Here is a 15,161-nt window from a genome sequence, read left to right on the forward strand (position 1 = left end):
GTAGTAATTCTTGATCCGAATCCACAATTTTTTTCCATCTTATGCATACAAGGTCTGAACAAGATAAATTTTGTGTTCTACATAGGTCATTTGAATACCTTGGTGCAATTATATGCATATAAAAGCTAAGATGAATATTGTGTGTTCTTACTTTCACTCCTAATAATTACTCCATACAAAATACACAATCACACAAAAACTTTTCTCACTTGGTATAGTGTGATACACATGCACTTTGTTCTAAGTCCCTATATCCTACCTTGTGTTTTTGTAAAAATAAGTCCAGCTGAAAGCATGCCCTCTTGCTGGGATCGTTGTAGCTGTTTTCAACCCAGTTGATTCTTAAACCTGTTGACCCTATCAGCTTTTGTCTCTGATTTTAGCAGCCTTGACAAAGAGAGCCGAGTTCATAACATTAACCCTTGCGCTCTTCCTCTCATTCTGTCTCTGTTTGATGACCAGTGCCTGCACATTTGCTCATAATTACGACTGGTACCTACTTGGCTGCTTCTATGAGCTTGGGACTTGTAACCGGTGATTTCAAATCTTTTTATATTGACCAAGTAGATTAATGTTTGCAACAATTATAGCGTCAATTTCAATCAGTTGGAAGGTCTATAAAGTACTTGGTATAGTGCTTTCTATCCTTTTCTTTTAGCTGATAGGCAGAGCAAAAGACTGATGGTCTTAATTTCTTTGTGGTTGCAGCAAGCCTGCAATACCTAATATGAAGTTTCTCTGAGATGCTTTTAGCTCAAGGAAGATTCTTTATATGAGTATCATTGCCAAAGGCCCAAAGCAGTAATTCATGTCAGCTAAGAACACTTTTTACTGAAAAAAATCACAAGCGGAATGTGATCTGGAGTTAACTGTTTCAATGGAATTGTAAAATACTCAAGACTCTCCTCTGCATTAGAATACTATTAAAGTTCTGCTTTTGTGATCAGGTGCTCGATATGCTTGTGAGGCATCAAGAAACAGAATTCTCAAGATAATGCCCAGATGTGGTTACAGTTGCCTTCTTCCTGCATTGATCCCCAACTGATGAAGCAATCTACTTGTTCTAATTGTCATCTGCCCTATTTACATCTTTTGATCCAAAGATTGGATGAAAATGTTTGCAATCCTTCGCTCCTACAGTCCTACCGGATTCAAGGTATTCAGCAATGCTGGCAGTCAACATCACCACCAATCTATGTTGAGCAACCAAGATTTAAGTTTGCCAGGAGACTTAGAGCCTAGGCAAGGATGAAGGAAAAATTGAAAATGGTCCCATCTCCGATTTAATATGATTAGTTTTAGAGTTACCAGAATTCAACATATCGTTGAAGCATTTTGAATATCTAAAGGTACAATTTCTTGTCATAAATTGATTGTGGATATAAATTGACTTGTTAGATTTTTTGTGGAATTTTCTCACATGATTTGTTGTGATGTTGCTGATATCTTGTACTTCTGAAGTTAATTTGCATATAACATATGCATTTAGTTGGCGTTGTTTACTGTTCGTGATTCCTATCATCATTATAAAGCAAAGAAATTTGTGAACTTGGATTATCATGATCTGATAAACTCCTTGGCACTTTGATATTTACGATGTGATGATTAAGGTCTTATCAACTGTTGTATAATGATCTTTGAACCAGAAATTAGTACTTATTTGTGAGTTTCTGAAACCCTTTTGGTATCTATGATCTGATAATTAAGGTTCCTATCTGCTGTTGTAGTTGTTGCGCCAAAATGATCAGCCACGACATTCTTGATTCATTGCAGGCTTGCAGCTACTATATCGCTGCAACATTCTCAGTGGTATGGTACTGTATATTTGTCATTTGTGGCTGTAACAAGCCAACAAATGGATATTGCTATACATGTTGAATCAAGAAGTTGCGTATCTTGTTCTGAAATTTAAAAAAGCTTGAAATTATGATGAAGTGAAAACAGAAGACCTTAAACAGAACCTACAGATGCAATGCTCGAGTACTTACAGCTGCATTTTAACACCACTCTTAATTAATGTAACTCAACATAGATTAAACAAAACAGATATGAAGTATCCTGCATATAAAATTTACAAAAATGTTAAATACAGGTGCAAGATCTTACATACTCTTACATACGAGTTTCTTTATTATTATCATAAAATAAAGTTAAAAGACAAATAAGCCCGTTTAGATGTATGAAATTTAAACTCAATTCCTTTACAAATGAAACCCAAATAATATATGTGGCCAAATTATGTTGGAATGAAGATATGTACATGCAATTCTGAATTTTAAGAATAACAATTACTAATATAAGGGTGTCTATTCTACACTTGGATGTACCATGCATACAAAACATCCACACTCGCTTAATTTGAAGCTCTCCAAATTAAGCAAATGCGGGTGCATCGAACATTCAAGGGTAAAATGAAACAATGAGTGTTATCCACCAATGTCATCCATCAATGTAATCTGATTTTCTCCAATAATCTTGTGTTAGTTTGATCGCCTTAGGTGTTCTAGTTGATATGATTACTTGTCAACCACAATGCAACCTACACCACCAATGGGCTCCTTGGGCAGGGCAATAGAGGACAAGGTCAAGGACGAGGGTGCAACATTTGGTGCCTGATTGGGGGCATGGCCATGAGGGTGGCTGCTACTGTAACACCACACCATGCTAGCATTACGAGGTACAAACATAGTCTTTTCCACGTGGCCGCCCATGGTTGGTTTAATAATTAATATTACCATGATGAAATTATATTTAATAAAAAAAAAAATTCAAAAAATTGCTGAAAATATTTAGTTGATTTTGTAATTATCTAACTTTAAAATCCTTTCAAAAAAAATAAAGTTACTCTAGCTTATACGGAATTTAGGATTGAATAACGCTAAATTATAAAATAAGCTGCTTAAAGGTACAACAAGCCCGTCTAGCTCAGTTGGTAGAGCGCAAGGCTCTTAACCTTGTGGTCGGGGGTTCGAGCCCCACGCGGTGGCAACATTAAAAAATTGCCCTATCAATAAATATACTCCGTATTAGTTAAGAGAGGTAAACCACCTTGTGATAGAGAACTAAAACCTTAATTGCAGGGTCGGCCGAGCGAGCCAACCCTATAAGAGTTTCCACAAATTATGTCGGCCATATGTCTTGATAGCCATACAGCACTCGCCTTATCTCAGGGCGAGCATGGCATATTTAGCCAACCGACCCTTTAAAATTTTTAATGTTATCAGCTGGTTTTTATTTATAGTAATGTTTGGCAACTCCATTGTTTCTTTTGTCCGATGTGGGACTTTTATAAAAGTTGTTCACTAATCTCAATCAAATCACATAGTGCTGTAGTGTTTGACTGAAACACTTTCCTTGCATGTATTTGTAACATGCTTCATGAGACCATTTTGCTATCGAATGTATCAGTATTTAGCTCGATACGCTCAAGCTTCTTACGATTGGAAGTAATCGCTAAGAAAATAGAGATACATATACATATACCAAGAACCATTCTGATGTTCATCGCAAGTAGAGAAGAAATTTGGGGAGGGGGTATATTTACTTGAGAACTTGATGATAGATAAGGAGGAGAAATCAACCAATTCCCATAATGGAGCCTCTAAAAAGGGCTAGGATTATTAGTTGAAGGATTTAAGAGACTTCTATGTACAAAAGAGTGGGAAAAGTGGCGAACTATGGAAAAAAAATATAATCAAATTTCTGATGAACAAATGAGGCAGACCGAATTTGATCTGTACAAACTGAGAGAACGATGGAAGAACATATTGGTGGAGTTCAGGGAGGCAGGGACGCTGAAGGTGGAGGTGCTACAGAATTCTTGCAGACAGGGCACCAATTCTTGAGTTTCAGCCATTGATTTATACACTCAAAGTGGTATCTGTGATTACAACTAAGTCTTCCCAATTCTTCTGTGTCTGCATATTCTTCCTGCACCAAACAATTTGTTCAAATAAATTAGTACAATTTCATAGTGTCTGGAAACTCGGTTATAGTAGGAAAATCATGAAAAGGTAAAACTATGGATATATGTAGAAAAGCAAAACTGTAGAAGTGAGTGGTTTTCACTTATTTTATCTTCCAAGGAGTGAAACTATTGAAAAGCAAAAGGGTTCCGGGTTCTAAACTACCTTATTGTATGCACATAACTTCAGCACATAAATTACTCATAAAATATACAAATCTTGAAATTAAGAGCTTGACAAAAATCCTAGAAAGACACCCTATCACACTGTTCTTTTGCCCAGGGGTACAACAAACGTGATCAAATAGCCTCCACAGTCTAGCAGCCCTATTTGACTATCACATTAGTTCTTCTGCAGCTCGTTTTGCAATTCCTAAAATCTTTCTACAAGGAAAACCTGCAGCTAGCATAGTAGCATTCATGTTCTGTAGGGTATGGACTCAACACAAGCTAAGGAGAATATATTTAAGAAAGAGGAAACTCATAATTTCTGGTGGGATGGCAATAGATAGTATCAGCAGCCAGGCTCATCAAATATGTGGTGATAGATCCCTAAAGCTCCAACGGAGTCCTTCACTGGCTGAATGTATGCCAAATTGTCCTGGTATTAAGATGGAAAATAAAGCTGGTGTTGACATAAGTATAGGATTTCCTTCAACTAGTCAGTGTTGAAAAGTCAAAGCAAGGGCACTGCCTTTTGGTGTTTGGGAATGAGTGAAAGACAATCCTCTTTCACTTCAGAAACACAGAGAGAGGGAAATAGATCGAGGGAATTGATTATGCAAAAAACACCTAAGATGCTCCAAATCATTAAAGTAGTTTTCAGAACGCCATGCACAAGTTCAAGCAACATGTAGTTTTCACAGTAACGAGTTTTCTGTTTTCTTTCCTTTCAGTAATTAAGTTGATCACCAGTCAATAGATAAGTAAAAAGGGAAATGCAAAAAAAGATCAAGAGTTGAAACCTGGCATATACTGCATTTGACATCTTTCTCATCCTCTCTACATTCTGCAATACCCTGGTAAATGCTTCTTTCAAGGCAATTAGCCAAAACGTTTTCTGGCACGGCTGTACTCACGGTTCCCATCCTCTCTTCCAAGGCTAATAGTTCCTGTTAAAATAGCAAAGATAAGCTTCTTAGTTCTTATCCAAAATCACACACAAGGAGACACCTAATTTCATTAACTTTACAGGTCATGGTCAGATGATTCTGGGTTTCTTTATCCAAGGAAACATTGAAGTTGTAATAATGCAATGATGCAAATCAAAGATATACCTCATATGACATATTGTCAATATCCAGCCTCAAGTCCCTGTGCTGATCATGGAATGAAAGTCCACTTAAGAAAAGATTAGACTCCAGAACAAGCAATTGCTGCAATATCAGGTGAAAGCAGTAAACAAAAACAGTCCATTATAAAAATAGAAAGTTCTAAAGATTCTTGAAGTAGGTTATGACAGTTACCTCATATGTTGGCTCTTCTTCTTGTTCAATTCTCTCTAGTGCTAGTAACATCTGCATAATACCAGAGAGCGATATATCAAACAATCAATTCCTAAATAATAATATACTTGAAACATGAGCATACTACCAACACAATACCTCTGCAATCCCATCTAAGTTGTACTGTCTTAAAGCATCACGATTCATAAAAGAACGAGCAAGGCCAGCATCATAGGGGTCACTAGACCTATTAGGATGCATGTGTTCGATGCCGCTACCTGGTCTAACCAGGGAATTTGAATAACCAGCTGAAGTTTGGACAGAGAACTGATTTTCCAAACTAAAATCAGTTTCATCAGTTATTAAGTCAGGTTGAGATGAAGATGGGCTCATTCGAGGTGACTCAACCAATGGCAATCTGTCCCGACTTTCCTGATTTGAAAGCCTTGTTCTAGCAGATGACCTCTGAGTCCTAACTGGTGCAGAGTCGTTATTCCCAGGATTCAAGCTTCTGGTACGTCTTGAATCAGAGATTGAGATTCCACGATTGGAAGATTCATTCTTTCGATCATCCAGTATAGTTCCATTCATCTTCTTTCCTCTCACAGGTAAACTACTCTCAGCTTCACCAACCCTCTTCCTACCACTCGTGTCCCTCTTCTTACTAACATTTGACTCAGGAGAGAGAGAAGAACCTGATGGTACGACGTCAGAGATTGAGTTGCATTTTAAATTCCTTAAATTGTACCTGCTTGTACTAGCCCCACCATTTCTAGCCCCTTGGTTGGCCTGTTTAAAACCAAATGAGGTAGATGAACTTGCAGCTGAATCTTGGCGCCCCAATCCAAATTTCGGAGCACTTTTTTTTGCAAGTTTTCTAGTGGATCCCGAATTAGAACTCCCAGCTTCAGAAGATGTGGCTTCAGGATGATCATGATCTTCTGGCTCAGGATGAACCCTCATCTGGGTTTTTCCACAAACTTTCTCGGATTCCTGTTGTAGACTGCACGTTTCTGAATCAGTGTCAAGGTGGGAAGGCAATTTCTTTTTTGAGCCTGAGACTGGCTTTTTGGGAGTAATAGGAGAAGCGGGAGATCTGGATGAACTGCCAATGCTTTCCTTTCTAAGAGCAGATGAACGAAAAGGAGTTTTTGGTGTTTTGACTTTACTGGGAGAGCCAGTCTGTGCATCCTTCATCGAGTTCAACCTGCTACCACATCCAACTCGACTGCAAACCTGAACATTTTTATCTCTATTGTTCTGAGCTGTCTCTCTCAAAGCATGGCTAGGCCCTCTTCTAGAGACAGCGAGTCCCCCAGAAGATCTTCTATTGGAATATTCATCCATGAGTAGACTTACAAAGTTTCAGTTCTGCACGATAGCATGAAAATAGATTCAGGCATTTTACATCTCAGCTAAGAGCATATAGGGAAATTTTTAACATTCTATCTCATCAACTATGAATAAGCTCTCAGTATAACAGTATCACATGTAAAGATGAATAACAGGGATCTCAATCCACAAAAGTCGCATAACAAGAACGGATTCATAACAACTCTGACATTAAACAGAAAAAAGTTCTGTTCTCTCAAGACATGTAAATCATGTCCACTAATAGTAGCAATTACTAAGCATGGAAACCATTCGTACAACTACAATCTATATGAAATTCAAAACAAGTTTTACATGAAAAGCAGTGTTGCTACTGCCTCATAAACAATATCAAACATGGGGAGCAGAAAATTCTCCTATCGACTGTAAAGTCCAACCCACAAAACCAAGGTTTGTAGCTTTCAACCACAAGGTTTCAGAAAAGGTGTACAATGAGCAATTGAGGGAAAAAACTCCTTTCATAGAACATATCAAGAGGGGAACACCCAAGGCCACAAGGGTCATCATGTTTACCAAAAAATACCCTTAAACTTTCTTTCAGCACAGATTCTTAACTTGGAAACAAAGAAACTAAAACCAGAACAAGAAAGAGCTGTTAATCTTCGTGAAGGAAAAAAAAAAAAAACCTTGCAACCAAAGCAGCCTCAAATATGTCAGTTTCATGGACTTGCAAGTTGCAACAAGCTCTTCCATTCACTGACTAATCACAAAGAAATATCAATAACAGTATTAGATCATAAAAACAGTTGAAAATCCCAAGTTTACAAATTAGGCGATAGTCTTGATTTATGAACTCAATAGAATTTCAGCTGGTTTCAGGGTAATAAAGCAATCTAATTCAACGGTTGATGAATTCAGACCACATATAAAAACTCCCAATAAAAGTTCAGAAAAAGTTCGATAGTCACCACCAAAAGGCAGCCAATCACAGATTACAGATTTCACCGGGACCATCAGACAGAAAAGGCACCAAGTGAGCCACTCCATTCCACTTCAACATTGCTCAAACTTACTTATGTGTCATTCAGAAAACAAACTCGGTCTCTAGTTCACTACTTTGGTAATGAATGAAGTCAACTCAGTCACTATAAGCCTTCACAAGAAACACCACATATCAATCAGCACAAAATTTATTAGTAATAGTCAAATGACGGGCCAAACAATTCCTCCTCCAGTCAAAACTATCCCAACTGATTTGATAATCATTGAAAATCGTCAACAAATTCAAATTTTCACCACTTCAAATGGTTCAACACATTTCTCTTCTCATATGCCCAGTACTCAACCAGACGGAGGAGTATTAACAACATCAACATGAAAAAAACTCCAATGTTTCCAAAGAAAACCCTTGCCCGAAATAGGACTCCTTCCTAAGAGGCTCTTAAGTTCCTTACCTTAACAACAACAACGCGGCTCTAAAGGTTGAGGCCATATTTTGATCATAGAAATTCAAGATATGTGTCCCTAACTATTACTTCCAACAGCAGCAAAAGCCAAGTGCACAAAGGTATCACCAACAAGGCAACAATCACCTCAAATTCTTCCACCAATCTCAACAAGCTATTCCCATATCCTCAAAACTTCAAAAGCTTATTAATTCATACTAATTTTGCAAGGCATAATCAACAGGAAATCATATCATACTTTCTTCTTTTGTATTACCCAAAAAACTCCTACACAAAGGAAACTCATTTGGTAGCTACCTAAAAATTTCTAAAAATAGATAACAAACCATAAAAAAAAACCTTTCATAACATAAAGTCACACCAAACAAAAATAGAAACCTCCCACCAAAAGGTTTTCTGACATGTAACCAAATATAAAGCACCCATGTCATAAACTAAACACAATCAAACAACATGAGTTACAACTACAAATTCCAATCAAAAGACAAGAATAGATATCAAAGAATTAATTAAGCACCTGTAATCAGTAATCAATAACAAAATCACCAAAGAAAAACACAAAATTTATTCTGACAAAAAAGAAGCTAAAAATTTCATTGACAAATTCTGATCATCTTAATCTTAAAAATTAATTAAAGACAAAAACTAAGATTAGAAGAAAGGAGAGGAAAAACCCACATGGTCAGCAACTCATGTATTCCACCCAAAAAAGAAGGCGGCCTTGTTTCTCTCTCTAACTATCTCCCTCTTTCTCTCTCTAAAACTTGTTCACCACCTTTATTGAAGGACAGGTAAAGAAGCTTTCTTTGAACAATTCTTTAGACAATCTCTTTTATCATCAATTTATATATAATTTCTATTTATGACCAAGATCACTTTTATCCGCAACTTCAGGGACTTATTAAGCTTCACAACCTTAAATATTTTTCTTCAACACAAACAAATAAAACATTAAAACCACAAAAAAAGGAAAAATGTTGATAATTAAACAAAACCCATATCACCTAATTCACTAGATAATATACTTTAGGTGTACAGTAATACACGACGACGCACAATAATAATAATGTAGACCGGATTCGATCCCCACATTCAACACTACTTTAAAATTGTAATGACTAAACTAGTTGACATTTTACGACTAAAAAAGATTTGATTTTTATGACTGCCCTAATTTGTAATAATAAAATAAAAAAGTTTGAGATAATGAAATTACATGGGAAATAAAGGCCCACCTCATAAAAATAGCTGGATAACAAGAAAAGAGAATATTTTAAATGAAATTTTGTAATAATTGAGAAGAATTTCTGGGTATTTTGGATAATAATTTTTAAAAAATTGTGTTGTATTTTTCTGTGTAAAAATACCATTAAACAAGAAGGGAAGAAGGTAGATAGCAACAAAAGCGTGTAAAATAGAGAGACGCACAAAGAAAGAGGAGAGAGGGAGACGTGTGATGTAAGATCCAAGGCCTAACAATTTAATAAAAGGTTTCTTTCAATTACCAAAAAATATGAAGTTTGGTGAAATCACAGCCGTTGGATGTTGTTGGACGTCAATTATCAACGGCTTTTTGATGACTATTACGTCATTTTTAAGTACCAAAGAAAGATAAATTCTTATTCTTGTGGTATTACGCCATAACCATGTAATATGTTGTTATTTGTGGACTCAAATAGTACTTAGTATATTTATTCTTTTTATTATGGAAAATAATAAAATCAAATTGAAAAAACTTGGAAAACATTGGTAGATGTTAGAGATATGAGATATCGGAAAATATATGTGATATATTTTCCACAGAGAATAATATATTTAGTATTATCTCATGTTAAGATATTACTTAGATATCATTAGGATATATGGTACGGAGTATATCTTTTAGGAATATTGTTTTTTATCTTATGTTCGTAGGTTTTGTATAAATACTCTACCGTGTGATGAATTATTCTCTCCTATACAGTACAACTCCGAGTATATATAACAATCTCATCATATTCATCAATGAAAATGGAGAGTACAAATTGTTATGAAATATGTTCCATGAAAACCATTTGGGAACTCACCCTCAAACACAAATAGCAACATACATGAGGAAATATCCTCCCTCAAATAATTAAGTTTCGATTCTCCTCATTAAACCATTAGTAAGCCTAATCCTCTTTTATAGGCTAACATGAAAACCTTATTTAGCTAGGAAATCATAAAATATAATATAGAAACAAACAATAAAAATAAAAGATACACCATAAAAAATATCATTCCCCAAAACGAATTTAACCTCATTGATTTTGACAAGTTTAGTTTATTTCCTATAAGAGATTTTTAATTTATTTTGAATTTAAAAAGATGGTGACTCCTAGGTAAAAGTTTAATCTCTTAGGATTTTTTTTTAAAGTTATGTTAATACGATACTACGTACGTAAATAACATTATAAAAAATTTCAACAAAATTTAAATGAGGATTGTCTGATTGTCTCAAAATAGATATCGTTTATTCAAGATTTTACAAGTATCGATTAAGATAGCTAAAACTAAAAGCCACATAAATAATAAAGAATAATTATAAACATATTATAATAAATAAATATTCTTCAACACATTTAAGAAATTATAAATATTTGGACCAACCCCACAATGACAGCTAACCCAAAGTTTATTGTCCTCCATTGCTCCAAACTTCTCCCACTTTATCTTAAGGTTGTTATCTTTAATTGATTAATCAATTTAATATACAAGTTCAATTAGTTTAAAAAAAAAAGAAAAGAAAAATTGGGGGATTGCTAAGTCTTTGTTGGGTGACAAATTTTAAAAAATTGGGATTCTTTAGATTGTGACATTACATAATATTTATGTTGTGAATTGCACTTTCAAGTTTAAACTAAGAGTTTAATGAAAAGATTCTCTCTGAAATTGAGGGAGTTTTGGCCAAATGGCATGCATAGTGTGGACATTTTCTGGTACTTTTACTTAACAAAAGTTTGGTATAAAACTATAAATGAATTAAATTAGTGGGATTGTGTTCATCACTCATTTTGGATTATTGGTGTTTTTTAGTTGTATGTAGTTAGGCAATTTGTGGTGGTGATACAATAGTGAGGGTATTGTAGTTGTTGGACGTGGTATGTGGTTTTGTGTTGGTGGGTAGTCGTGACTAGCTCCAATTCCACGACTAACTTCAACCCGTCCCGTCTTAGAAAAACCGATCTAATTTGTCCAATACTTAACTTAGGTAGTATTTATCTCGAATTATGTAAGTTACTTCCTATGTTTAATTAGTTTAATTGTCTCGTTAAAAAAACTTGTACACTTACTAATTTAATGTGTAATAACAATATTTCTAAATAAGTACCACAAAAAAAAAAGGAAGGATACCCAGTCAATTCCCCATATAAACAAAATTTGTTTATCTGAGGGTATAATTGTCTTTTCAAGTTGCAGTGGAGGGTTATATGCGTCTTTTCATGTAATAGTTGAGGGATACATGTGTAATTTTTTTCACCAAACAGTAAAAGCAAAAGCAAACAGTAATTGGACAGCTCACCAAAAGTACTGAATAAATGACCCTGTTTTTTCAATATATTTACAAAAATGCCATCAGAGTAACAAAAATTCGTTTATCTAGCTGATTAACTTTTATTTTCCCAAAAAATATACAAATTTAATATATTAAACTATAAACTAAAAATCAAGATGCTTATAACAAAATCGCACGTGATTGATTGACTATGTTTTGAAGAATATTTATAATTAAAGGATTATTTTATTTGATTTGCTTTGATATTTCTTGAAAATTCAAATAGGAAATGAAAGTAATAGTTTGATTAGTCCAATTATTTATTTATCTTAAATGACACTTATATGTCATAAGGGGAAAAAAAAAGTTTTAAAAACTACTATAATTAGTATGAAAACAAATTAAATAAAAAGCAAAAAGGGTCTTGATAGTATAAAAATCCAATCATATCTAAAAACCAAATGGTCAAATTTTGATTGTTTTAAATCAAAATTACTCCAGGTCCTTTATACTGATAAAAAAATGACTCAATAATTTTATAACATTATTTTTAACTACATATTCTTTAAGTCATGAAAACATTCAATAGGTATACCAATATACTTGTTAAAAATTGATAGGTACAAAAAAGTCTACAGCCATAGATTTGTATAAATTAATGTTCATAAATCAATATAAACTAATTTGTATAAATTAATGTTCATAAATCAATACAAAAAAGTCTACAGCCATAGATTTGTATTATTTTAACAATTTTATGATGCTAAAATAACTAACAATTTAGATTTCTTCTTAAGAATATCAACAATTTAAATTCAATCCTTATATGTAGCATACAATAATTGGTGTTGCTACTTGTCAACCACTCATACTTTTTTATTAATCAATGGGAATTGAAAAACTACCCTTCCAACCCAACACAGTGTCCTTATAAAATTGCTAATTGAAAATTTTTAAAGAAAAGAAAGAAAGTGAACATACAATTATGTGAATCTCCTTAGATTTGCTTCAATATTAAAATTTTTAATTTCATTATGCTACATATTTCTTTTTTTTTTTCTTTTTTTTTTTTTTTTGAGAACCGATATGCTACATATTTCTTATAAATACATGCAACATTTTGGTATTCAATTTTGCTAATGAGTAATCTTGACAATCAATATCAATAAATGTAATTTTAGTGAAAAATATAAGAAGTTGATATTCAAAATTTCAAATTATAAGACTAGAAACATGCTTACACATCAATAAACTTTTTTAGTCTTCTTAATATATTAATAGTAATTAGAATTTGAAGTCAAATTGTTGCAGGCATTCCTTCATAAACGAAGGAAGGGCATACTATTACCAAGATATTAAAATTTGAAGTTATACATTAAATTTGTGCAAAGTCAAATATAGCAACTATTTTAACACAACAAAAGTGTACTCGGTATTTTCTTTGATAAAAGAGGAAGGTATAAATAGAAACTAAACTACTTTGGAGGAAGAATTTTACTTTTGATGAGTCGTATTCTTACCCTGAATCTTGAGAAGTTCTATAATTTGATAACTTTGCTTGATTGTGAGATATTCAAACCACTATAATTTGTCTTCCAAAAAAGTTTGTAAAATTGGATACTTTGCTTTAGTCAGAAACGTGATGAAATTAAAAAGAATCCAAGTTGAATGTTGCTTTTAGCCTTTACATACCAATTGAAAATTGTAGGTAAGGACTTTGTCAAACTTCTCTCAAAGTTTCCCTTCAAAATTTATGAGCAAGGCTAAATAACTAACACTTGGTCACATAACATTTTATGTATAATATAACATAATCAGAAGTTAAATTCCTTGCTTTCATCTGTCCTATCCCAACTTCAATATGTAATTCTCTCACAATCTCTTATAATTATCAAGATTTAGGGTTTGTTCTGATTTACTAAACTGAGCTAAATTAAAGTGATTGGAGCCGAAATGAAGTGGAATTAAGCTGAAAAGAACATGTCCTTAGAGCCTATAATAAAAAATACTATTTCATAGTGTTTTATATACGTATCATTGATAAAACTTATGTGACATAGAATTGAAGCTTGACTACTACAAGACTACAAGTACTTGATTAACTCTATCTCATTTCTTATTAGAATAGATAAAATTTGCAAAAATAATAATAGATTATCAACAGCAAACTTATCAAACTTGAACGATGTCTTTGATAAGGGTTTGTATAATTGATTAAATTATTTGAGTCATTTCAGTGCTAAAAGTCCACTAAGATAGTTCCATTTGTTTTTAAAAATAAAGTCTTGGAAGAAATATTATCTCAACTAGTAGCTTTCATTAATTATGACAAAAGGGCTTATCAATAACTGATGTTTAGACTAAGATTTACATATATAGTTGCATCGTTATAATCCCATTTTAATCAATTGAATTGAAATTATAGTTAAAGAGATGATGATGACATAGAATTATTTATTTTCAATCAAAGCATTCAACCTTTACCCTAAAGTTATGATAGCCTCATATAATAAAACCAAAAATATTGCTCTCCTTGAGTTATATCGATCTCTATTCAAGATACGAATTGAAAGGGCATAGATCTTTGATGGCCCCACTAGTAAAGTTAATAATAATACTATGTACATATAACTAAGGGCATGTTCTGATTTACTAAAGTGAAGTGAACTGAGTTAAACTGATTGAAGCTGAACTGAATTGAAGTGAACTAAAATGAATTGTTTATGAGAGAAGGAAATTAAAGACTGAACATAACTGAAATTAAGCTAAAGAGAACATGCTCTAAGTATGAATTTCATGAGTTCGTGGTTCTATATTTTTACGAGGAAGTAGTGATTTAGTGTTGTTATGTATAGGTACGTAGTTGTATAACACGACAAAGCAGTAAATATAGGAATAAAGAAATAGGAAAATTTGTCATAAAAAACCTTTTAAATGCCTCATTTTGCAAGAAAAAACCTTTTAAACGATTCTTTGTTTAAAAAAAACCACCACGGTCACTTTTTTTGTTTAATGAAACCTGACCCCTCTTTTCGGCATTGACACCAAATTTCAAGCGTTGACTTTAGATTTTCCCTACTTACACCCAATTGTATTTATATTTGCACCCTCTCTTTGTTTTCCCTCTAAAGTCTTTCCCATGTATTCTCGTTCTCCTTTCTTCCATGATGCTCTGCAACACCATCACATCAAATTGACCTGGGTTTCTCTCTCTCTTTCTCCTCTTCTGCGCCATTATTACTTCAACCACAACATGAGGTAAGCGTAAATTCATCAATTTTGGACCCGAAATCGTAAAAAAAAAATTAAAAATTAAAAAAAATTTAAAAAAATTGGGGCTTTTTTTAGACAATTGAAAAGCTCACATTCTTGATGTTGTCAATGGCTAAAGGAGGGAGAAAGGGGATTGTTGTTGGTTGTTTAGTGATTTTAAACCG

The 15,161-nt window shown here is 33.5% G+C and overlaps 1 protein-coding gene and 1 non-coding gene across 2 annotated transcripts; one reads left to right on the forward strand and one right to left on the reverse strand.

Moving 5' to 3' along the window:
- Positions 1 to 2,914: 2,914 nt before the first annotated feature.
- Positions 2,915 to 2,988, forward strand: TRNAK-CUU. Its single transcript has one exon. It is a non-coding gene; the product is annotated as a tRNA-Lys (tRNA).
- A 523-nt stretch (positions 2,989 to 3,511) lies between these two features.
- LOC110705364 (probable E3 ubiquitin-protein ligase RHG1A) lies at positions 3,512 to 9,407 on the reverse strand. The gene is made up of 6 exons (XM_021883212.1): positions 8,886 to 9,407; positions 5,569 to 6,780; positions 5,431 to 5,481; positions 5,242 to 5,340; positions 4,930 to 5,076; positions 3,512 to 3,930 (listed from the first exon to the last, which is right to left on the reverse strand). Exons 2-6 carry the CDS (start codon positions 6,754 to 6,756, stop codon positions 3,778 to 3,780), a joined length of 1,638 nt encoding a protein of 545 aa, XP_021738904.1. The 5' UTR covers positions 6,757 to 6,780; positions 8,886 to 9,407; the 3' UTR covers positions 3,512 to 3,777.
- Positions 9,408 to 15,161: the final 5,754 nt, after the last annotated feature.

This window comes from Chenopodium quinoa, unplaced genomic scaffold (assembly GCF_001683475.1).
Source record: "Chenopodium quinoa cultivar QQ74 unplaced genomic scaffold, ASM168347v1, whole genome shotgun sequence".
Taxonomy (NCBI): domain Eukaryota; kingdom Viridiplantae; phylum Streptophyta; class Magnoliopsida; order Caryophyllales; family Amaranthaceae; genus Chenopodium; species Chenopodium quinoa.